The sequence below is a fragment of the Salmo salar genome, chromosome 19 (assembly GCF_965601325.2).
Source record: "Salmo salar chromosome 19, fSalSal1, whole genome shotgun sequence".
In the NCBI taxonomy this organism is placed as follows: domain Eukaryota; kingdom Metazoa; phylum Chordata; class Actinopteri; order Salmoniformes; family Salmonidae; genus Salmo; species Salmo salar.
Window position 1 is genome coordinate 78,041,015 of NC_138309.1, and position 26,324 is coordinate 78,067,338.

A 26,324-nucleotide genomic window follows, 5' to 3' on the forward strand; every position below is an offset into this window, starting at 1 on the left:
TGCAAACATGACATTTGATTATGTGTGATGCTATAATTTCAGGGGGAAATGACTGCATTGTAGTAAGAATTAGACGTTGTTAAACCGTTTCCCCCAGAGGCATCATGCCTGTTGAAACTGAAGGGGCAATTTTGGGGATAAAAGTATACAAGATATATTAATTCATGCAAAGACATGAAATTTGGCCATAAATGCCACCACTAAATATTTTCCAGTGGTGGAAAAAGTACCCATTTATCATACTTGCTTCCAAAAGTAAAGATACCTTAATAGAAAATGACTTAAGTAAAAATGAAAGTCACCCAGTAAAATACTAATTGAGTAAAAGTCTAAAAGTATTAGGTTTTAAATATACTTATGTATCAAAAGTACATGTAATTCCTAAAATATACTTAAGTATCAAAAGTAAAAGTATAAATAATTAAAAAAAATCCTTATGCTAAGCAAACTAGATGGCACAATTTTTTTGTTTTTATTCTATTTATGGATAGCCGGGGTACTCTCCAACACTCAGATATCATTTATAAATTAAGCATTTGTGTTTAGTGATTTTGCCAGATCAGAGGCAGTAGAGATGACTAGGGATGTTCTCTTGATAAGTGTGTGAATTTTAAAATGTTTCTATCCTGCTAAGCATTCAACATGTAACAGGTACTTTTGGGTGTCAAAGAAATTGTATGAAGTAAAAAGTACAGTACATTATTTTCTTTAGGAATGTAGTGAAGTAAAAGTAAAAGTTGTCACAAATGTAAATAGTAAAGTAAAGTACAGATACCCCCCAAAACAACTTACTGTAAATAGTACTTTAAAAGTATTTTTACTTTCGTACTTTACACCACTGATGTTTTCCACCATAAATTGTTTCACTGATATTACACCTACAAATGCTTGTTTTTTCAATTATATTTACATATTTTGATTGTATCCTTGCGATAAATGAGTCTCGCATTATAAAAAAACATTGTAGATACTATATGGCCTAAAATATGTTGTTAATTCATCTCAGAATTGTTCATCTCATAAATGTTTTGTAGATAAATAATTCCACTGTGGGCGTTGTAATCCAAACCAATAAATAAATGTGTAGGCCTATCCGTAGCTTTTCTTTTCTCGCGTGTGTGTTAAATGTAGCCTACGTGAATATGTGCAAATGTGTGTTGAGAAGTGGGTGTCGCTGTGCATGCTGGTCCAACAGTAACAGAAACACGGTGCAGAGAGGGCAGACACTTCCAACGCTGCTTACTTTGTTAAAATGCGAACAGTGCTTCTGCGCGAGCTGTGAGTGCTGTGACTATTGGTGTAGGGTTCAACGTCGATTGTGATCTGCAGTTTTGGATTTTTGCCAACTCGGATTGAGTTTTGCTAGGCGAAAGCGGGAGCGATACAATGTATCCATGCCCGACCTCTCATTGCTTCGCGGTCCTCTGACGAGCTCAAACCCACTGTCTATGGAGGGACAAACGAAAAGCGCAACGCTCAGGTACCAAGTACCCCCATTTCGGTTATCTGGGAGATGGTAACAAATGAACGGCACTGGAGGGAACATGGTTGAGAGGACCAGCAAATTTTTGTTGATCGTCGTCGGATCCGTCTTCTTCATGCTGATTCTATATCAGTACGTGGCTCCTGGGGTGATGAACTTCGGGTCTCCGCAGGGGTACCTCGCCGAGGACAACATGGATATTTTCCCCACTCCGGATCCCCATTATGTGAAAAAGTACTACTTCCCTGTCAGGGACTTGGAACGCACCGTTGATTTCGAGATCAAGGGTGAAGATGTGATAGTGTTTCTTCACATACAGAAAACTGGCGGAACCACTTTTGGCAGGCATCTGGTACAAAATGTTAGACTAGAAGTCCCGTGTGATTGCAGACCAGGGCAGAAAAAGTGTACATGTTACCGTCCCAACAGAAAGGAGACCTGGCTGTTTTCGAGGTTCTCCACTGGCTGGAGTTGCGGGTTACATGCGGATTGGACTGAACTCACAAACTGCGTTCCTGGAGTGCTCAACAAGAGAGAAAATAAATCTAAAAAACTGAGGTATGTGCGGAATGTTTTGACATTTTATATTAGTCTTAAATCTCCTCAGTTTTGCTTCTCTTACGGGCATTGTAGTAGGCTATGTCGCATTAGGAAAATAACCCTATCTAATGATAACGTTATTCATCCATGAGGCGTACATGAAACGCCGCATATTAGAATAAAGAGCCACACATCCATAGTCTATGCTGTTGCCCCCTGGCCCCCCTCTCAACCCAGCGTGCGGTGTAAACATCATCTGCCTCTAAAAGTGGAAAATGACTGCGTTAACAACAGTTCTTGTAAACACTGATGATATGGATTCCTGTTCTGTATTTGCAATATCACATCGGGGTCCTCAGGAATAGCAAGTACACTTTGACCACCACCTATTTTGACATGACATGCTACTTGACCAGGCATCCACATTATTTAGCCCACTATACAATAAAATGATTATCTACGTAATCAATTCACTTGATCTCAAACCATTGTTTTGCATCGAGTGCTGCTGGACCAGACGGAGTCCCCCTCATGCTTCATAAATTCAGATTCCACCTCAGTGTTGAGAGATGTGTTGTACAGGCCTGCTTTGCGAACTTCGCAGGGCTTTGTTATTTGCGCTCTAGCAACATCTAATACTATTTTGGACAACCGAGATGACGGAGATCCTCTGTGGAAATCTTCCTATTTATTTGGGCAGTAGAGGGTTCCCTAGTTGAGTCCAGGGCTCCATGGGATGGCACCGTAGTAAACCAGGAGCTTAACACTTGACAAGTTCTATCAAACAGCATCAGCACTGCATTAAGTCCTGTCAGTGTGAAGACATCATACTGATTGCAGTCTTCTCCACTTCAAATCAGAATAAGACATTGCATCACTCCATCTTGTATAAACCGGGGTACATTTCAACAATCTATTGTGCTCCCTAGCTGGGGATCACGCCATTGTGAGTCGTTTCACCTATCACTTTGCTTCTAGGTTTAAGGTATGTAGGCCTAGATGGGGTGTGCCACTCACCACTGGTCCAGGGACATCTTTGTTTTGCTCATACCCTTATCAGTTGTAATAGTCAGTCCCAGTGCTGGGTTTTATTGGACTGACGAGAACCGAGTTCCACATTGGGGCTGAACATTTTACAAACAAATCATCAATACCATCAAATCGTACAAAATGATGAAGGTTGGGCCACAATTTCAAGAGGGCAGTTTACTCACTCAGTGGCCAGTTTATTAGGTACACACATCTAGTACCCTGCCCAGTCCCCTCTTTACCTTCAGAACAGCTTGAATTGGATTCTATGTTCATATATGCTGTGGCATTCAAATGTCGCTTAGTTAGTATCAAGGAACCGAACGTGTGCCAGGAAACCATTCCCCACACCATTACACAGTTGACACCAGGCAGGATGGGGCCATGGACTTGAGATGCTTACGCCAATTCCTGACTCTGACATCAGCATGACGCAATAGGATCCAGGATTTGTCAGACCAGGTCATATTTTTATTCTCCTCAATTGTGCAGTGTTGGTATTCGCCTGCCCACTTGAGCAGCAGCTTCTTGTTTTTAGTTAATAGGAGTGTAACCCGGTGTGGTCGTCTTCTGCAATAGCCCATCCGTGACAAGGACCGACAAGTTGTGCATTCCGAAATGCTGTTATTTGTCAGTTTGTGGCCCGCCTGTTAGCTTGCACCATTCTTGCTATTCTCCTTCGACCTCTCTCATCAAAAAGCTGTTTTCGCCTACCGGACTGCTGCTGACTGGATTTTTATTTATGTTTGTTGCACCATTCTCTGTAAACCCTAGATGCTATCGCATGTGAAAAGCCCAGGAGCCCGGCCGTTTCTGAGATACTGGAACCGGCATGCCTGGCACCGACAATCATACTGCGCTCAAAGTCGCTTAGGTCAATTATTTTGCCCATTCTAACGTTCAATCGAACAGTAACTCAATGCCTCGACGCATGTCTGCCAGCTTTATATAGCAAGCCATTTTTGTGAATGGGATGGTGTACCTAATAAATTGGCTACTGTATGTGTGTACAGTACCAGTCAAATTTGTACTCGCCTACTCATTCAAGGGTTTTTCTTTATTTTTACTATTTTCTATGTTGTAGAATAATAGTGAAGACATCAACTATGAAATAAAACATATGGAATCCTGTAGTAATAAAAGTGTTAAACAAATAAAAATATATTTCAGATTCTTCAAATAGCCACCCTTTGCCTTGACAGCTTTGCACACTCTTGGCATTCTCTCAACCAGCTAAATTAGGTAGTCACCTGGAATGCATTTCAATTAACAGGTGTGCCTTGTTAAAAGATAATTTGTGGAATTTTTTAATGCGTTTATCAGTTGTGGTGTTACAAGGTAAGGGGGGTATACAGAAGATAGCCCTATTTGGTAAAATACAAAGTCCATATTATAGCAAGAACAGCTCAAATGAGCAAAGAGAAACGACAGCCCATTACTTTAAGACATGAAGGTCAGTCAATACTGAACATTTCAAGAATTTTGAAAGTTTCTTCAAGTGCAATCGCAAAAACCATCAAGCGCTATGATGAAACTGGCTCTCAGGAGGACTGCCACAAGACCCAGAGTTGCCTCTGGTGCAGAGGATAAATTCATTAGAGTCCAAATAAATGCTTCAGAGTTCAAGTTATAGACCTATCTCAACATCAACTGTTCAGAGGAGACTGCGTGAATCAGGCTTTCATGGTTGAATTGCTGCAAAGAAACCACTACTAAAGGACACCAATAAGAAGAAGACTTGCTTAGGCCAAGAAACACGGGCAATGGACGTTAGACCGGTGGAAATCTGTCCTTTTGGTCTGATTCCAAAGTTGTGAGTTTTGGTTCCAACCGCTGTGTCTTTGTGAGACAGATGATCTCCGCATGTGTGGTTCCCACCGTAAAGCATGGAGGAGGTGTGATGTTTTGGGGGTGCTTTGCTGGTGACACTGATTTATTTAGAATTCGAGGCACACTTAACCATCCTGGCTACTATAGCATTCTGCAGCGATACACCATCCTATCTGGTTTACACTTAGTGGGACTATCATTTGTTTTTCAACAGGACAATGACCCAAAACACAACTCCAGGCTGTGTAAGGGCAATTTCACCAAGGAGGAGAGTGATGGAGTGCTGCATCAGATGACCTGGCCTCCACAATCACCTGACCACAACCGATTTTGAGATGGTTTGGGATGAGTTGGACTGCAGAGTGAAGGAAATGCTGAGCACTTGTTGGTTGCCTATCTGGGAACTCCTTCAAGAGTGTTGGAAAAGCATTCCAGGTGAAGCTGGTTGAGAGTGCCAAAAGTGTGCAAAGCCGTCATCAAGGCAAATGGTGGCTACTTTGAAGAATCTCAAATGTGAAGTAGGTTTTGATTTGTTTATCACGTCTTTGGTTACTACATGATTCCATATGTGTTATTTCATAGTTTTGATGTATTAACTATTATGCTATAATATAGAAAAATAAAGAAAACCCTTGCACTGCTTGAGCTTCCCCGGTCAACTGTAATTGCTGTTATTGTGAAGTGGAAATGTCTAGAAGCAACAACGGCTCAGCCACGAAGTAGCTATAATTGAAAAAAAATCACTGAGTTCCAAACTGCCTCTGGAAGCAACATCAGCACAATAACTGTTTGCCGAGAGCTTCATGAGCTGGGTTTCCATGGCAGAGCAGCTACACACTAGCCTAAGATCACCATGTGCTATGCCAAGTGTCGGCTGGAGTCGGTGTAAAGCTGGCCGCCATTGGACTCTGGAGCAGTGGAAACATGTTCTCTGGAGTGATGAATCACGCTTCACCATCTGGCAGTCCGACGGACGAATCTGGGTTTGGCGAATGCGAAGAGAACGCTACCTGCCCCAATGCATAGTGTCAACTATAAAGTTTGGTGGAGGAGCTATAATAGTCTGGGGCTGTTTTGCATGGTTCGGGCTAGGCCCCTTAGTTTCAGTGAAGTCATGCTCCAGCATAGAATTACATTTTTAGAAGATTCTGTGCTTGCAAGTTTGGGGAAGGCCCTTTTTCCTGTTTCAGCATGACAATGCCCCTGTGCACAAGTCGAGGTCCAAACAGAAATGGTTTGTCAAGATCGCTGTGGGAAAAAACATGACTGGCTTGCACGGAGCCCCGAACTGAAACCCCATCGAACAACTTTTGCATGAATGGGAACGCAGACTACAATTCAGGCATAATCGCCCTACATCTGTGCCCCCACCTCACTAATGCTCTTGTGGCTGAATGAAAGCAAGTCCCCGCAGCAATGTTCCACCATCTAGCGGAAAGCCTTCCCAGAAGAGTGCCGGCTGTTATAGCAGCAGAGGCGGGACCAACTCCATATTAATTCCCATGATTTTGGAATGAGATGTTCGACAAGCAGGTGTCCACATACCTTTTGTGTGTGTATATGTATGCAATTTAGCCGGCACTTTTATCCAATGCGACTTAGTGACGCATGCATGCATACATTTTGTCAGTACAGTTCATGGTTCTATACATCTTTCAAAATGCATGCCTCATGAATGTTGCATATCTGGGATAATCCTTCTGTCAATCAAATGGGCTCCATCAGTGTTAGTAGTTCTGATTTCGAGGTCTCCTGACATTTTGTCAAATATGCATGGCTGGTAAACGATAATGCATTTTGTTGTTCTTTGACAAAGTTGTATACAAAGTTGTATTTTGTCATGGCAAACATGGCCAGCATCTGGGGTTAAATATATGGGTTTACTGTTTCTTTTTTGTTCTCGACATTCCAGACATATGTTAGAAATGAGTTGTGTTTACACACATTTTGGAGCTCTATTTGCTGGGGGTGTTTTCATCTGCACCGTTGACCACTAATTGTCAGTGATTTGCCTCGTTCCCTTATTTGAGCTCTGTATACCACTGGCTGTTGTCCTTCTATTCTCTGTTGTGCCTGTATCACGGAATCATTTTGATAACGACTATATCCCTCCTTTTTCCAACCGCCCTGAAAACAGCCCTGGATTGTGAGGGCCCCAAAAGACACGGAAAGGGCCCAGTGGCCCACCATCACGGATGGTCCACCACATGCTATGCTGATGGAAATGGGCATTTCATGGATGGTTATGTCCAATCACTGTGAGAGAAGGGGGTAGAAAAATGAGCTCAACGGGCCTAATGCTGTACATCGCTGGCTAAGGGCATCAATTATGTCCTGAAGCGCGGGTGTAATCTGGCTCTGCTGCCAGCAAGCCTCCTTAGTTTTTACAGTGCATCACAACCTCCAGCTCTGACTGATCGAGCCCTGTCAACAAGGACCCCCCCCCCCACTCTGTTTTTAACAACATGGATTGAATGCACCACATTTGAAAAATCTGATCACGGCCTTTCCAGCTGCTCATATTTTTTATTGTAGCATACACATCATGACATGACATCTATGTGATAATGAACGTGCTACATCCACAATAAATTGCGGTCTAACATAATCACGTGTGGTAATGTGAAGTAAGCAGGAAAATGCCAGGGGAAGATAGTTGTGTTTGCAAATACATTCCAATGGAGCACCTCTGGATTTTTTAATGTAATCAATATCTGATAAGAGCGAAAGCCATCAGTCATTTAAATGATGTATATTTAAAAATCAAGATGAGTTCTCATCACGTCGTACTGGGCATTCCAAACCTGTCTGTCCTTTTTGAGCACTAATAACCCTGGTTACCCTTTTTGCAGTTTTGAAAGTGGCTCCCGGAGTTGCAACTCAATATTAGGAAGGTGTCTGTACCCAGTGTCTGTTATTTCCTGATAGTGTCTGGTTGAAAAAAATACAATTTACACAGGTCTTTCTAATCAGCAGGTTTTACATGGGTGGAGTTCTGTTTTGTCTGGTGACATCACTAGACTATAGACCAGTAACGGCTCGTTTTCAGGTTACATATCCCTCCCGTTAGGCTCCTCCAATTAGAACCCGCTCTCAGACCACTCCCAGACAGTCCTAGCAAAATTCTTGCTTGTCCATTTTAATGGCTTTGGTCATTTTAATGAAGCTTTTTCAATCAGGTACTTCATTGTTGGCCAGAAATTATTTGATATTTAGAGGGAAAAACAGCTGCATTGGACATTCAAGGCTTTGAAGGTTGGAAATGCAAGAAAATAAAGCAAGCCTGAGTGTTCTCACAGCAAAACCTCTGTGGAATGGATTTTTCAGGGTACTCCAATGAAATATCAAAAGTTCTTCCCTCAAAAGTAATGGTGTCTTGTTTTTATTTGTTTTTCCAAAGTCAAGCTTCATCACTGTCGTGGCAATAACAGCTGCAGTGAATGAGGTGTTACGAGCCAACAAGTGCCTCAAACTAACCGATGCACAGAACATCACCCTGTGTTTGTGTGTCACATGAGTATGTTCATATCACCCATGTCCGCCTCTTCCATATTATGCTTTCCTTACATCCTTGCTGCCTCAAGCAGAAATAGGCCCAGTTCTAATCAGCTTGCATGATTGTAGAGTCGCTGAAGAATGAAGGCAGATCTTTTTTTCATGGTGTGTCAACAACACTTCTGCTTGCGTCAGTTTGTGGGCATGTAACCTTGGGCAGACTGTTACTCTCATTCTGTGTGTTTTGTTTTGTCTGGAACAGCTGTGTTTATTTGTGAGGGACTGTGTCAGGAGCAGTAGCGATTTTAGCATGTAAATCTTGCTGGGGCAAACAAAACAAAAAAATGTGGGATGCATGCCAGCAAAGCCACAACACTAAACAATACATTATTTGCATGATAACAGTGACAAACAGTGCCCACAAACTGTTAGGGCCTACATAAAGCTGTCCTTACAGCAGAGTCCCAACGCCTTACCACTGTTACACCTGGCTTTCAGCGGAGCCTTGTCTGGCAGCAAAACCGTTCATTCAGCCTCACTTACTGCCTTAAAAAAAACATAGCTGATATGGCTGACTTGATTAAACAAATGTGGTTTCTACTGACAATTGAGATGTACAAACTATGGCGTAAGGGGACGACAAGCGCATAAGAGGCATTCTGTAATTTTGTTTTAAGACATTAATGAGCGAGCGACGACAGACGTAGTCAAAAAATATTTGTTCAGCACTTTTGAAATGTACAGCGACAGAATTCAGAACATGGGCCATTCTTATAGTGTACTCCTTGTACAAGTCAGAACCGTATGATAAATAAAGGGGACATATAAACAGGCAATGAACGCTCTTACAATATTCAATGGTTACATTTCTCTTAAACAAGTTATAGGCTACATGTGCACCACCAAGTTAGTACAGTAGGCTAAATTTAAGAGGTGAAAATAGACAGTTATTAGGTTGAGGCACATTGAACGCTGTTTGGGGCTTTGCGTGTCAAAGATACACGTCATAACACAATTTAATGCGTTAAATAAGCTTTTCATTTGACACGTCAAATAACACTGTTCTATTATAGAATGTTGTGTGTTCTGTATTTGCATGTGCAAGCCAAGCGCCACCACTACTAACAGTAGCGCTGTCAAAGCTGTACCAAAAAAGTTGGCAAACAAGCACACGGGCCACGAACGATGTTTACAATACTGCGTTGATGAAAATAGACAATTATTAGGGTGACGCACATGGGTTACTAACAGCTTACTACTCAACATACACTTAGTATTACTTTCTTAGCTACAGTATACATATCTTGCATGTAATATTGCATATCTGCTCTACCAGATACAATTAAATAGTTGATTATTTGAGCACTAATCTGTTTGTATCCCTTGACTATTTGGATTCCCTATAGGGAATTTGTCTTCCGTCTGTCAAAACAGAAAACATACATTTTTGAATATTGGTACAATTACTTCAGTTTTAAGTGTCCAGTCTAGTCTCTTGTCATTTACAGACATCAACAGTTCCCCCCCCCCCCCCCCCCTAGGAATTGCAAGTCAATACCTCCAGTATTTCAGTTTTAGGAGTTGACCTACAATACCTGCACACTGAAGAGGATCAGTTCGCTGAAACATTTTTGCTTAACCTGACTGCACTACGCATTTCCAAATGGGGCCTAATTAAAATGTCCAGCAGCCCAGACTGCCAGTCAACGTTGGTGTTGAGTGTTACTAATCAAGATCTGCCACAATAGCAGCTCGCCCTCCACACAGTGACGCCATTGTTCTGCATTTGGCACTGTAGCTTAGCTTGAAACTTAAATGTGGTCTATTTAATCTATTAAAGGACACTGTATACCCCCCCCCCCCCGATCGTATTATTAGTCAGTGGTTTTGGAGAATGTACCACACTTCAGAAAATATATATTAGTTGGGGATCTAGAATAGACTGATTGCTGGTGAGAATTTGGGTCCCATCCTCACAAGGGAATCTAATTGACTAATCATCTTGTATTCTTTATCATTAGGTGACAGATGTTTTAATTGATGCAAATATAGACACCCTAAACGTTCTTTAAATATTTTATTGTTCTCTTAATAGAACAGTTATTCAATAGCCTTTTATTCAAGATGGAGGACAGTGTGGTGAACTACTAACTAGTCAATATCACGCTTGGTGTATTAAAATATAGGCTAGGTTGAGCAATGGGCTTGGGCTGATTTAAATCCGATCCAACAGGTCCCAGATGTGCTCAATGGGATTGAGATCCGGGCTCCTCGCTGGCCATGGTAGAACACTGACATTCCTGTCGTGCAGGAAATCACGCACAGAACGAGTAGTATAGCTGGTGGCATTGTCACGCTGGAGGGTCATGTCAGGATGAGCCTGCAGGAAGGGTACCACATGAGGGAGGATGTCTTCCCTGTAATGCACAGCGTTGAGATTGACAACAAGCTCAGTCCGATGATGCTGTGACCCATCACCCCAGACCATGACGGACCCTCCACCTCCAAATCGATCCCGCTCCAGAGTACAGGCCTCGGTGTAACGCTCATTCCTTCGACGATAAACGCAAATCCGACAATCACCCCTGGTGAGACAAAACCGCGACTCGACAGTGAAGAGCCCTCAGTCCAGCCTCTCTCAGCCTATTGCGGACAGTCTGAGCACTGATGGCGGGATTGGGCGTTCCTGGTGTAACTCGGGCAGTTGTTGTTGCCATCCTATACCTGGTGTGATGTTCGGATGTACCGATCCTGTGCAGGTGTTGTTACACGTGGTCTGCCACTGCGAGGACGATCAGCTGTCCGTCCTGTCTCCCTGTAGCGCTGTCTTAGGCGTCTCACAATATGGACATTGCAATTAATTGCCCTGGGCATCTTTCTTTTGGTGTTTTTCAGAGTCAGTAGAAAGGCCTCTTTAGTGACCTAAGTTTTCAGAACTGTGACCTTAATTTCCTACCGTCTGTAAGCTGTTAGGGTCTTAACGTCCGTTCCACAGGTGCATGTTCATTTAATTGTTTATGGTTCATTGAACAAGCATGGGAAACAGTGTTTAAACCCGTTACAGTGAAGTTATTTGGATTTTTACGAATGATCTTTGAAAGACAGGTTCCTGAAAAAGGGACGTTTCTTTTTTGCTGAGTTAATAACCTGTCAATGGGTAGTCGTGCTAGCCAACCTACCCCTGTAATCCTGTTGAAAGGTGTTCCTTAGCGGTAATAATAGCACCAGTGATTTAGTGCATGGCTGTGGGACAGGGCCTGGCCGACGTGTGGCGGGGTATGGGGGCCCACAGCTAAGTTGCTAACTATCTGTGGAGACAAATGAAAAGCCAAACCCCCTCTGGCTGGCTTTCCCTTTTGGGGTGTGTGTGTGTGTGCGCGAGAGAATCTGGTTTAGCCTCACCATTTAAGATATTTCATGAGTCATTTGTTTACCCTGGGAACCTGACCCCGAGCGTTGTAGTTCATGTAGACAACCATTTCCCCTCTCTGGCTCTTTTCTTTGCCCACACTGTTCTGCTAACCAGGAAGTGAAGTGCTTTTCTCAATGATGGGTACAATAGCTGCTGTTTATTCCAAAGATGGACACTAGTGGTCAGTCTATGGGCTTCTGACTCTGGTAGTGTGTGTGTGTGTGTGTGTGTGTGTGTGTGTGAGTGTGTGTGTGTGTGTGTGTGTGTGTGTGTGTGTGTGTGTGTGTGTGTGCGTGTGTGCAGTGTGAGTGCGAGTGTGAGTGCGAGTGTGAGTGTGAGTGTGAGTGTGAGTGTGAGTGTGAGTGTACTGTAGGATAGATGGGGCATTTAGCTGACTTGAATCCAATTCCCCAGGCCATTTGTCAGGCTATCTGCATTAGCCTCTATCCACAAGGCCGCACAAGGCTACACCAGCCACACATTCCAACTAATTGGGAATCTTATTCCATTTCACTCCCATCCTATCCCTTTTGGCAACAGTGTGTGAACTGTTCAGTCAAGTACTGCCTGCCCACTATAACACCATTAGCTTTGAGAAGAAACTGCTTAAAGTTGCTAAAAAGGGGAGAAGTGAGGAGAGGGAGGTTGGCTTAATTGAAGTAAATTATTGAAGAGGCCCATTTCACCGCTGTCAGTTAGCAGAAGGAGGTCAGGCTCAAGCTATTTGAGGTCTGACTCCTCTGGATTGAATGTAGCTGTTCCTTGTTCTGTTCTGTCTCTGAGCAGAGTGGAGAGAGGGGTCCATGCCATGGCATCATGACCATCTATTTCAAGCCTTTATTTGATTTTGTGTCATGTATTGGAGAGTGCGGGCCTCCTTGCTGAGCATCTGCCAAATCTTATTTTTAGTGAGTCGGGCAGCAGGTAGCCTAGAAGTTAGCGCATTGGGCCATTTTACCGAAAGGTTGTTAGTTCAAATATCTGAACCGAGAAGGTGAAAAATCTGATAGGCCCTAGAGCATGGCACTTAACTCTAATTGCTCCAGGGTCGCTGTTGATGATGGCAAACCCTGACTGCGACCCCACTCTCCTAGCGTGTCTCGGAGTTGGAATATGCTAAAAAACGCATTTCCAATTCATGCATGTGTATTAATTCATACTTGTACATGTGTGAAATAGGATCAATATTAAGCACCCACCAAATTATTATTAGTCAGGAGCGAGCTAATACGGTCATTGGTGCAGATGAAAGTTTGGCTTCAGAATGGAAGTGCAGATGGAAATGGAATCTAAAATGGGTATCATGTCAGATAGGGCACAAATTGCCCTATCTTTGTGCAGTCAATATGTCTGCAAAACTTTTTAGCATTACATCTCCTCTCACGATAACCTGCTAGCCAGTTGACCGGCTCTTGTCTTGAGGATGGGCTGCTTCCCTCGTCGAGTCACTGACCTGACTTTTAGGCAAGCCCAAGGAACCAAGGCAAAGCCATGGCTTTCTGAGCCAGCATGGTCCTCGTGTTAATCCAATCAGATCAGTGGGATTAAAGGCTGTCGGCACCAAAGACGGTTCTGCGGCTATGCAAATCCTTCAACTGTGTTTGCCTGGGAAAGGATTATACAGTGTACATTGTTCTGTTACTATGTACATGTAGGCCTATGCTATATACAAGACAAGTTAGTATCTTCTTATTTTTGTCAGTAGATAAGGAGGATTGATTTGGATGATATAGTTTGGGAATATTGCAGCATAAACCCTGCACTAATACTATCTGGGTTGCATGAGAAGACACTGGGCTTAGATACACCTGTTTGACTTGATCCTTTAAACAAGTCTTTTGGTACTTGTGGTGATCTGATTTAGAAAGGTTTGACTTGTTAACTTAGGTAGGGCTTGCACAGTCAATTACTGTTTAACCAACCGTTATGGATGAAGACATTCATAAAAATCAAATGTTTTTGTTTCTTTTGAGGGGGTGAACAGCTTACTGGAAACAGGACGGGCATCTGTTGGTTTTGAGTGTGTTTCTGCAGTAACATGGACTCAATGTGATATACATTGTTGCTCCTTGCTGAAACAAGCAAATGAGTCTTCGGTTGCCTAGGAAATGTCACTAGGAAGTCAAGGGCAATACATGTGCCATACACTAGAGTAATTCCAGTTAACTCACATAAGAATGTAAACATCTATATAGAAAGACCATGCCGTTGTGTGAATGACCCAGCCAAAGAAATTTATAATTTTTTTCTGTGGACCCAGTTGTCTTTCTTCAGCCTACTTGTTAGATTTTTTTTGCAAAGAGTAAGGTGTTAAGTAACTGCACTTTACAGTGACACTAACTACAATGTTGTTAACCCTGTAAAAACGCTACTGTAATGTACCGTTACCAGAAAATGCAGCTAGATATTTACCTCGGCGGCGAAACCCTGTGAAAACACCAGGGAGAAACTGCTGCCCGACGACACGTGGCTAAATGGAAACATTTTGATGAATCCCCGCCTTGTCTGTTCGCTGACTAGACTGAAGAGAAGGCCGTTGCACAAGCAGCTTTCCCCTTCTATTTAGATGTATCAATTGCAGATATACCCGATTCAAGTGGAGCAATTTGAAGAACACAAGGCTTAAGAGCTCTTTGATGGCCAAGGTTATCATTTTCTGTCTGCCATTGACTGATTCAACACAATTGAATCTCCTTGATGTTGAGGGGAAAATGGCATCCAAAAAAACGCAGTAATTTTTGCCTCCTGATAGGCTCGACTCATCTATGATTGACTGCTCATGGAAAATGTTGCCTCATCATGACCTCAACACTACCATTTGTCACATGCCTCGTAAACAACCGGTGTAGACTAACAGTGAAATGCTTACGGGCCCTTCCCAACAATGCAGAGACAAAAGAGAAATTTGTAGAAAAAGGATAACACAAGGAATAAATACACAATGATTAACGATAACTTGGCTATATACGCATGGAACCAGTATGGAGTTGATGTGCAGGGGAATGAGGTATTTGAGGTAGATATGTACATATAGGTAGGGATAAAGTCACTAGGCAACAGGAAAGATAAAGAGTTGGTACAAAAAGGGTCATTGTCGAGTCTGGGTAGCTATTGGCTAACTGTTAAGCAGTCTGTACAGCTGGAGCAGGATTGGCCATCCTATCACAGCAACATGTCAGCTAGCCTGTGGAAAATGTCATTCTCAATGGCTTTTTTGCTTAATCAACTTGACCTTGGTGGGGTTTCTTCTTCAAAATAAAGGTTTGAACCAGGCCTTGATGGAGTGGCTTTCTATCTTCTATCACACGCCGGCAAACTTGGGTTGAAAATGGCACCCGGTAGTCATTTATAGCACAAAGATATGATAAATGGGACGTATTCTGTGTTCACCAAATTGATTCTCCCGACAAGGGACAAATTACAATGAGATGACTGATTAGCCGGAAAAGGTTCTTTATTTAGGAATTGGTGACCTTAATGTATGACTATGAAGAACAGCGTCGTGGCGATCATCGGGGGGGGGGGGGGTGTGTGTGTGTGTGTGTGTGTGTGTGTGTGGTGTGTGTGTGTGTGTGTGTGTGTGTGTGTGTGTGTGTGTGTGTGTGTGTGTGTGTGTGTGTGTGTGTGTGTGTGTGTGTGTGTGTGTGTGTGTTCATGAGGTAATGAAAGTGAAAGAAAGAGCTCTGGTTCTGAAGTTTACTCTCTTCCCCATCTTTTCTGTCACCTAAACTGGAATGAAAGGCCTCCGCCAGTTCAGTCTAATAATAGATAAGAGGCCTATCACATCAATCTGAGGTAATCTGTCTCTTCCAACCCCTCTGGAAGGGTGAAGTCCTCAGAGGCCACCTCTGAATCACATAAACACTCTCTCTGTGAGGAATTGAGTAAATTCTAGCAGGATGTGAAGGGAACTGGGGGTGTTTCTAAAGAACCACAACCCAAAACTGAAAGAGGAGCCATTTATGAGCAACAACACATGAATAGATGCTAGTAGGCAGGCTAAATTCAAACTGTTTGAACTCTCAGTACTTTTTCTTAGTTTCTCTAAAGTGGAAGGAGTAAATGCTGAGGAGATTGAGTAAGCCAACTGAGAGGGAAACCACTATTTTTGAATCCCCATTTTAAAGTCCTAATTATATTTTTCATTTAGAACATAACTTATAAAGTCCCCCTCTCCACCTAGTGTCAGAGCAGTGGCCTTATCACGTTGGGTGGATACTATTTTGATCCATCTCACTGATATGATGGCTTTCTCATCATTTCCCCGTCATTGTTCTAGTAATGTGATGGTCGTACCATACGACTCAATGTGAATGAGAAGGGTTCAGAGAGGCAAGGAGAAAATGCCTGTGGTGACGTATTGCCCCTGCAGTGTTTGAGAACTCAAGATGATGTGCTGCGGAGAGGGAGAGCGGAGCCAGGGACAATTGCTGCAGTGTTATGGCAGGTTGTGAGAAGGTTACACATTTTGGTTTGTAATGGTTCTATATTCTCCATTTTGTGTGTGTGTTTCCTCTACGGTCTCGGTCCCCACCGCGGGACGGTTGAGCTAACGTAGGCTAATGTGATTAGCATGAGGTTGTAAGTAACAAAACAAATTCCCAGGACATAGACATCTATCCAATTTACAGTAACTATTACAGTGAAATACCATGCTATTGTTTGAGGAGAGTGCACATTATTAATTTAAATGTATTAATAAACCAATTGGGTACATTTGGGCAGTCTTGATGCAGCATTTTGAACAGATATGCAATGGTTCATTGGATCAGTGTCAAACTTTGCATGTACACTGATGCCATCTAGTGGCCAAAATCTAAATTGCACCTGGGCTGGAATAAAACATTATGACCTTTCTCTTGCATTTTAAAAATGCATGCTTTTTTCTTTGCATTATCTTTTACCAGATCTGTGTTATATTCTCCTACATTCATTTGAAATGGTATCAAGAATATTCATATCCTTGCTTCAGGTCTTGAGCAACAGGAAGTTAGATTTGGCTGTCATTTAAGTGAAAATTGGGGGGGGAAATGGTCAGATCCTTATTCACCTTTATTTAACTAGGCAAGTCAGTTAAGAACACATTTTTATTTACAATGACGGCCTACCCCGGCTAAACCCGGACGACACTGGGCCAATTGTGGGCTGGCCAATGGGACTCCCAATTACAGCTGGATGTGAACCAGAGACTGTAGTGATGCCTCTTGCACCTGAGATGCAGTGCCTTAAACCACTGCGTCACTCGGGAGCCCATATTCTCCATCTGGTGTGTAATGGTTCTGTATTCTCCATCTGGTGTGTAATGGTTCTGTATTCTCCATCTGGTGTGTAATGGTTCTGTATTCTCCATCTGGTGTGTAATGGTTCTGTATTCTCCATCTGGTGTGTAATGGTTCCGTATTCTCCATCTGGTGTGTAATGGTTCTGTATTCTCCATTTGGTGTGTAATGGTTCTGTATTCTCCATTTGGTGTGTAATGGTTCTGTATTCTCCATCTGGTGTGTAATGGTTCTGTATTCTCCATCTGGTGTGTAATGGTTCTGTATTCTCCATTTGGTGTGTAATGGTTCTGTATTCTCCATTTGGTGTGTAATGGTTCTGTATTCTCCATTTGGTGTGTAATGGTTCTGTATTCTCCATTTGGTGTGTAATGGTTCTGTATTTGCACATTATTTTCAAAGTGTGCCCCTTGGCTGTATTCACCCCATTTGCATGTGGCCCCTCCCCCAACTTCACAAACTGTGTGAATGAGTCAGTGCAGTGGATTCTACTTCACCAGGGTCTAAAACTACAGGAGAGGGCTGGTTGCCTGTTCCCTTGTCTCATCCTTTTCTGACACGTCTACTAATGCGTCACATTTACAGCTGAGCGAGAAGACCCTTTAGCTCAGCGTGCTGCTGCTACCGCCGCTTATGCCGCCCACGACTTAGCCTACCACTCCTCACAGAGCATAGCGATCAACAAAACCCCTGTGTGTTGGAGACCTATGGTGAGTTCTGTCAGAAGGTGATCCCATTTAAATCCGGTGGCACACAAATAGGTGTCATTTTGCGTGTTGAGATCCACTCCTCTGAGTGTGCATCATTCTTTGGGACCCCCGCGGGCTAGTAAAACAAATGTGGGTTCTGACAGCATGTAAATCATAGATATGGGGAAGTGAAATCCATCCATCTAACTCCTACAGAAAGTCAGACGTTTTGATTTGGCCAATTTGCATTAGTTTACCGTAATTTCCGGACTATTAAGCGCACCTGAATATAAGCCGCACCCACTGAATTAATATATATATATATTTTTTTTTGAACATAAATAAGCCGCACATGTCTATAAGCCGCAGGTGCCTACCGGTACATTGAAACAAATGAACTTTACACAGGCTTTAACGAAACACGGCTTGTAACAAAAATAAATAGGCTTTAACCTGTTGGGGCTAGGGGGCAGTATTTGCACGGCCGGATAAAAAACGTACCCGATTTAATCTGGTTACTACTCCTGCCCAGTAACTAGAATATGCATATAATAATTGGCTTTGGATAGAAAACACCCTAAAGTTTATAAAACTGTTTGAATGGTGTCTGTGAGTATAACAGAACTCATTTGGCAGGCCAAAACCTGAGAAGATTCCTTACAGGAAGTGGCCTGTCTTTCTTGCCCTCCTTGATCATCTCTAACAAATACAGGGGATCTCTGGCATGACGTGACACTTCCTACGGCTCCCGTGGGCTCTCAGAAGGCGGGAAAAAGCTGAACGATGTAATTCCATCCCCAGGCTGAAACACATTAGTGCGTTTGGCAAGTGCTCTATCAGAGGGCCATTAGACTGAGGCTCGTGCATGAGGGGATAGCATGCTTTTACTTTCACTCTCTTTGTAATAAAAAACGATTTCCCGGTCGGAATATTATCGCTTTTTGACGAGAAAAATGGCATAAAAATTGATTTTAAACAGCGGTTGACATGCTTCGAAGTACGGTAATGGAATATTTAGATTTTTTTTGTCACGAAATGCGCCATGCTCGTCACCCTTATTTACCCTTTCGGATAGTGTCTTGAACGCACGAACAAAACGCCGCTATTTGGATATAACAATGGATTATTTGGGACCAAACCAACATTTGTTATTGAAGTAGAAGTCCTGGGAGTGCATTCTGACGAAGAACAGCAAAGGTAATAACATTTTTCTTATAGTAAATCTGACTTTAGTGAGTGCTAAACTTGCTGGGTGTCTAAATAGCTAGCCCTGTGATGCCGGGCTATCTACTGAGAATATTGCAAAATGTGCGGACATAGCGAGTGCATAGAGGAGTTCTGTATCTATAATTCTTAAAATAATTGTTATGTTTTTTGTGAACGTTTATCGTGAGTAATTTAGTAAATTCACCGGCAGTGTTCGGTGGGAATGCTAGTCACATGCTAGTCACATGCTAATGTAAAAAGCTGGTTTTTGATATAAATATGAACTTGATTGAACAAAACATGCATGTATTGTATAACATAATGTCCTAGGGTTGTCATCTGATGAAGATCATCAAAGGTTAGTGCTGCATTTAGCTGTGGTTTGGGTTTGTGACATTATATGCTAGCTTGAAAAATGGGTGTCTGATTATTTCTGGCTGGGTACTCTGCTGACATAATCTAATGTTTTGCTTTCGTTGTAAAGCCTTTTTGAAATCGGACAGTGTGGTTAGATTAACGAGAGTCTTGTCTTTAAAATGGTGTAAAATAGTCATATGTTTGAAAAATTGAAGTTTTTCTTTTGAGGTATTTGAATATCGCGCCACGGGATTACACTGGCTGTTGAGTAGGTGGGCGTCCCACCTAGCCCATAGAGGTTAACGAAACACGGCTTGTAACAAAAAATAAAACATTTGCAGTAAGCTTTAGTTGTCTTTTTGCACTGAGTCAATTCCTCACGCTGCTGTTTCGAACGTCTTATCATCGACTCATTAAGACCAAGCTCCCGTGCAGCAGCTCCTTTTGCAGCAGCTCCTCCTTTCCTTTTCCAACAGCCAGATCAATCGCCTTCAACTTGAAAGCTGCATCATATGCATTTCTCCGTGTCTTTGCCATGATGAGGGTGACAAAATGACTGCCGTAATCAGAATGATGGGAAGTTTGAGAGTGCTCGATTTAATCTAAACAGTAAACAAAAAAGTTGTTTGACCTTAACCCGTTCGGCAAGTTCATTGGTCTAATGAAAGCTTCATGCCGGCAAAAAACTGAGCACGTCACGGAATGTGTTTTTTTTTGGAGAAAAAAATTGAAAGCTGGAAAAATCCATATATTAGCCGCGTCATTGTTTAAGCCGCGAGGTTGAAAGCCTGGGGAAAAAAGTTGCGGCTTCTAGTCCTGAATTTACGGTAACCAATCTGTCATTGGATGCATTGGTCATATTGTGCATAGCACTGGGGTTATAGCATTTTACAAATGACCTTGACTCTGAAGCAATTTTGGATCTGTTCTATGCCTCACTCATGCCTTGTGCAATGGCTGACTTGAGATTTAGGTCTGTCTCACCACGCTACATATTCAATTCTAGCTTACTGTCAAGACCGTTGATAGACAAGAGGCGATGGTGAAGGAAAAATCCAAAGCCAGGAGAGAAATCTGAGGACGCGAACGTCTGACAAGTAGGCGAAGAGATCCCTACTCCGGTACACATAAAAATGTGACACGTGGGAGAGGAGTCTTAAGATATTCATCTCCATGTGGGACCCTATTTATACCACTGTTATTGCGCTTTACAAGGGGGATCTGAGGGCACATGGGGATTGCTAGAGGGCAATTTACACACTACCAAGCATGATATATTTACTGGTGCACCGAGAGTCAGAACCTCATGGCAGATAAGTACGTGGGAGGTTCCGTAAATGTTGCCCACTGCTATGTTATCTGATATTGGAGTGTTTTGGAAATGCATACACCTGGGTCAGCTTGGAAACTTGGCTTGACACCCATTGCGATTTACCCTCAATGCAGTGCTCTGGATAGTAGCATTTCTTGTGTATGCCCTGGAATGGAGAATGCATTCGCTCATCTGCAGACCCCATTTGTGACTGTCGGCATGAAGCCAGAAATCGTGCAGCATTTATCCTATTTTCCTCCCTCTCTCCCTGGGATATTTGCAGTCATTCTTGGACCCAGCCTAGTCTCCCGACAGCTGTTCCATTGTACCACCCGCAAATGTGCCCATCGGAGCAGAAAAAAGTCTAAACATTAAGCTAGAAGAAATCAAGGAAAGAAAAGTAGGAAGATGTGGAGGTGAAATAAGAGGAAGTGGACAGTTAAAGGGGGGTAGAAGGGTGGTGGAGGGAGGGTTAGAAGAAGGGGGAGGGATGGGGTAGGTGGGGTGAGGGGTAAAAGAGGGGGAGAAGGGTGGTGGATGGGGGGGTTAGAAGGGGGAGGGAGGGGTAGAAGAAGGGGGTGGAGGGATGGCAGGGAGGGGTAAAAGAAGGGGGTGGAGGGATGGGAGGGGGAGAAGAGGGGAGGGGTAGGAGAGGGATGGGGAGGGTTAGAAGAAGGGGTGGTGGGGAGAGGGATGGGGGAGGGTTAGAAGAAGGGGTGGTGGGGAGAGGGATGGGGGAGAGTTAGAAGAAGGGGGAGGGATCAGAAGATGCCAATACCCCAGGTTCCCGAGGGGCGTTCATTCATTCTGTCTGCTGGGGCGGTAGTGTCGTGGTCGGTATGATTCCAGGAAATCATATCTTCGATCCAGGCGGTCTCCCCCCTCGCTCCACTTTTATAGCTCGCCGTAAATGAGCTGTCCATCAGAAGCCAAATGTGTTTTCCCCTACCCTAGAAACCCATGTCAACTCTGGCATAAATAATTTGATTGAAACCTGCAGAAATCTGACATAAGTTACCGCTCGTCTTTTAAGTTTCTGTAAAGGATAGTGACGCGCTTGCTACGAGTCCGGAGCCCCAAGCGAGATCTGACAATTCTGAATGCAGGTTTGCTACTCTCTCATTTCCATCTTGGTATTCACGTTGGTCTACTTCTGTAGTAGTGGCAGTATTACTATTGAGTTTCATTGGTGCCTGTTACAGACCAAACAGGAGGGAATAGAAATGGAACAGACTGTTTCATTGGTGATGTACAACCCCAAGGTAGCAATTAACATCAGGAGATTTCAAATCAACAGGGGGTGGCAGGTAGCCTAGCAGTTAAGAGCATTGGACCAGTAACCAAAAGGTCGCTGGTTCGAATCCAAGCTGACTAGGTGAAAAATCTGTCTGTGGCCTTGAGCAAGGCACTTAACCCTAATTGCACCTGTAAGTTGCTCTGCGCAAGAGCCTGCTAAATGACTAAAATGTTATGTCATGTTTAAGAACCTGAAAGATGACATGAGGGTTTCAGGCGATTTTTAGTCCAGTTGGTGCCATCTGCCAAATACTGCAGAAATCCCTGATTTTGCTTTGAATGAATTTGAACAGGAAGCTGTGGCACTGGTCCAGCATCTCTCCAGAGTTCCAATGTGAGTCAGTGATTTTATTAATTCAACTTTTAAATAGACTACCATATGTTGGACTCCTCTCGCTTGCCACCGTACTCGTCTGAGAACATTTCTTGTATTAAATAAATAAAATGTAGTAGGGGTCGTACAAAAAGACATGATTTGGAGTTTGCCCATACTCGATTTCCTTGCGTCTGGTCCCATTGTTTTGTGTCACTTGTATCTGCTCGGGCCTGGAATATTATTTTACAGTCAACTTTCCAAGTGAACATAAACAAACCAGATTGAGACTTCCTATGCACCTTTTTGGGGCGTGGTGAAGATTAAGATAGTAAAACTGTCTGAGATGAAGTTGATTTATTGTCTGATTGCTTCAGGGCAGCTCAACATTTAAAATGGAAAATTAGAAGACTGGGAGGGGTGATGGGACTGTCTCCCATGCACTCGACTAGTGGTTTCAGTCTGCTCTTCCCACTGTGGGGTAGTTATTAGCCCTATGGAGCCCTGATGGAATTCTTTAAGCTGCCATCTTGGGAGGCCTTCTAAAATATATATATTTTTGAGAACCCAGAACTGAGAGCTATAAACCACTACGTTAGTGTGCTACTAACAGAGCTGGATCCTTGAAAGACCCAAAATATGGGGGATGAAAGGGTTGTGGACTGGATTTAAAGAGTTCTTGTAGAAGGCGTGTGTTTGTGTTTCCAAGGTAACACCTTTTGAATAGCCCCTCAGAGGTCAATGTTTCAAGTTGGAGTTAAAGCACCCCTGTTTTAAGTTGAATTCACTGTTGTGTAGGGTGATATTGAGTGCGTGAGAGTGTTAGGGTGGGGAGAAAGCTGGAGGGGGGGGGGGGCATTTCTCCAAAAAGCTTAGATGGGTCAGTGCGAGATGCGGGGCGCCAGTCTGTTGGATGCCATGTGAACGGGCCCAGGTGGCTGACAACCGTGCTAATTGAATTGTGGGAAAATGCAAATGCCAAACTGTTGCGCTTTGCATGCCGAGGGACATATTGGGTTCGCTTTTTAACAGTGATGCACCGCCATGGTTTCCCATAGAATTAATGAATCATTCTCTCTCCGACCTGGCAGACAACAGCAGCTGTGTGCAGACTAGCTAGGCGGGTGCTGTCGGTGAGAAGTCGATTTCGGGCATTTAATTCTCTCCCGTAGACATTGTCTTGAATGCACAGCTATTGGGCCTGACGCTTCAGTTTTGGTGTTTGAATTCTAATATACCCTGTTTCCGTAAGGGCATTTTTATATTCCAATTCATGTGGCCAATGTTAGCTCTGTATTGGCTGGAATTGTAATGGAGTTGAACCCAACCTCACCTTTCTGGATTGCAATTGGTGCTTCAATCTGTAAAACAATGAAAAAAAACTGTTGAAGCAGGGAAACTGACAATTTGTGACCACTGGTAACCACTTGTACTCTTCGTCCTAGTGTTGTGCATTGCTTACCCATATTCACTTACAAGCTTTTGTACGCTATGTACTGCATAATTATTGTGGCATGGTTCAGCAACACGTGTTCTCTGTGGAATTGTGACAGCAATAAATAGCGGATGATATCTGCAGGTCACACAACATGACCCTGAGGTAAGGGGAACCCGATCGAGGGTGAGATGCTTCCCTTGCCCTCATTGTCCTTCCACCACCCCATCCCCCTCCTTTCTTTTCTCACTCACTCACATTTTCTCTCCATCTCAGCCGGATATGAATTCTACTTAGGTGGAGACAAGAACCCCATCTCAACACTTTCCATTTTACAGCTGTAGTTTAGAGGATGTGCATGGTGTGGAAGTCAGATTGGCGTTGCTTGCGCACACACACGGAGTGATCAGAAATGGCAGCAGACCTCGTAAAAGCTGTGCACAGGAAGTTCATTGGGAGGTACAGAACACTGACAATACAGAACACCCCTCCCGTCCGTCCCTCTCCTGGAACCATCCGCTCTCAGTGCATGCACAGAGCAGATTCTGAAAGGGAAAATGAATGGAATGCCCCGGGGGGGTGAAATGTCTCTCATGGAAGGACTATGCCTTATTCCCCCAGCCTCGTGTCTACTTTTTCTAATTAACAGAGGGGTGGGGTAAAATGGTTGCAGGGTATGTTTTTTTAATTCTTTTAAATGAATTATTTATCGCACTGCAGACCCGTGCTCAGTGTGGATAAGCACCAGACAAAGCCATGTGCTGGTAGTTGAATGTGGGCAGAGGGGAAAAAAGTGGGGTATTTATTTTACCAGCCCTGCTCTCATCTGTGGGATGCATATCTTCCACAGTGTGAATCTCAGCACACCTGAGGCTTTCGTTACCCGCCTGTTTCATGTCAGAAGAATACTGCTGATCACTCGTTTCTAACGGAATGACCGTAGTGGTTTTACAGTTGCTGGGCAACAGATTGTCATTCCAGACTATAGTGACATTAGCTCAAATCTAAACTTCAGATACATTATGCAGAAGTGCACCTTAATGATTATAGTTAGCCTAGTTATATTTTGAGTCAGGATTTGCGCCATTGGTTTCAACTTGTTGATACAGCAGAAATGTCAGTTGAAACCCTGCTAATCTGGTTTCCAAAATTGTTGGGGCCGTAACCCACCCAAAGCTGTTCAGATGATCACTTCAACACAAAATAAACAAAGCCTTCAGGCAGCCATGTTTGTCCATAAACTAGAACCTGGGAAGAATTAGTCATGGTCCAGCAGTTGGTCATCCTGACCTGCCATTTGTGAAACACCACCATGCTGTATGCCTGCATACCAAAACAACATACAGATTCCAGTAGGGCTCTCTTTAGCTAGCTCCAACATGTTGTCTCTCCACCACTCTGTCCCCTGCTTACTCAATCACTCTTGCCCTCTCTCGCCCCCTGTGGTATGATCCAGGCCGTGCACTTCAAAGGCCCATCGGGCTCATCCCAAAGCTCTTCTCTGTCCTGGCACCCCATTGGTGGAACAAGCTTCCCCCTAAAGTCAGGACAACGGAGTCCCTGCCCATCTTTTGAGTATCTTAAGCTGAATGCACTAACTGTAAGTCGCTCTGGATAAGAGCGTCTGCTAAATAACTACAATGTAAATCCCTCATTCAGCCAGACTGTCCACAACATGAAAAGAAGGAGCACAGGAAGGAAACAGGATATGGACAGGATTAAGGGAGAGGGGGTCCCTCTCTTCGTGATTTACTGGGCGTCAAGTTATTCTGAGGTCACTGCAGGGAATGTAGTACTGGGTATTAGAGACCCCGCTGCTTCTTTAGACTGTGTACACAGCTCCATCTCTCTTCCTACCACATTATCATCTTCAGACTGTGTACACAGCTCCATCTCTCTTCCTACCACATTATCATCTTCAGACTGTGTACACAGCTCCATCTCTCTTCCTACCACATTATCATCTTCAGACTGGGTACACAGCTCCATCTCTCTTCCTACCACATTATCATCTTCAGACTGTGTACACAGCTCCATCTCTCTTCCTACCACATTATCATCTTCAGACTGTGTACACAGCTCCATCTCTCTTCCTACCACATGATCTTGCCTAGCGCACTAAACAAATCCACATCCCCCCTCGTTTGGTTTTGGATAATTGTTTACTCCTCCACATTTTGGTCCTCCATCCTCTGCTTGTGAACTTGAAGGCTCAGATCAAGTACTTTGTGTGGCAGTGTAGCATATCCCTCTCAGTGCAAAAGCTTTTTTTCCCCCCACACAAAATGTCACAATGCTCTCTTAGCAGTTTAACACTAGCTTGTGTGTATATTACAATATTGACCAAATGCGCTTGCATTTGTTTGCATCTGTCAGTGTTTGAATGTCTGTGTGTGCTCGGGGTAAACAGACACACTTTTACATTAGACTTTTATGGTCAGTGTTACGTTCCCCAAAAAGAAAAAGAAAAATTGTTGCTCAAACATAAAGGGGAACTAACAGTCATAGAAAACAACCCAAATGAAACAGGTGGGGTTTAAGGAGGGGTTCTGAAAGACACTCATGGGGGTGTCCACTGAAAGTTGACTAGCAACAACAACCGGGACCTAAAAGACACCCACCACAAGCACGCACAACATTTTCCCAAG

At 43.4% G+C, this 26,324-nt stretch overlaps 1 protein-coding gene across 1 annotated transcript in view; it reads left to right on the top strand.

Annotated features, from left to right (window-relative positions):
• The first annotated feature begins 1,239 nt into the window (after positions 1 to 1,239).
• hs6st1b (heparan sulfate 6-O-sulfotransferase 1b) overlaps positions 1,240 to 26,324 on the top strand; it is a 99,524-nt gene continuing 74,439 nt past the window's right edge. Inside the window, exon 1 of the mRNA XM_014159644.3 lies at positions 1,240 to 2,041. Within this exon, the coding sequence (XP_014015119.3) occupies positions 1,524 to 2,041 (518 nt within the window). The 5' untranslated portion in view covers positions 1,240 to 1,523. The remainder of the gene's footprint in view (positions 2,042 to 26,324) is intronic.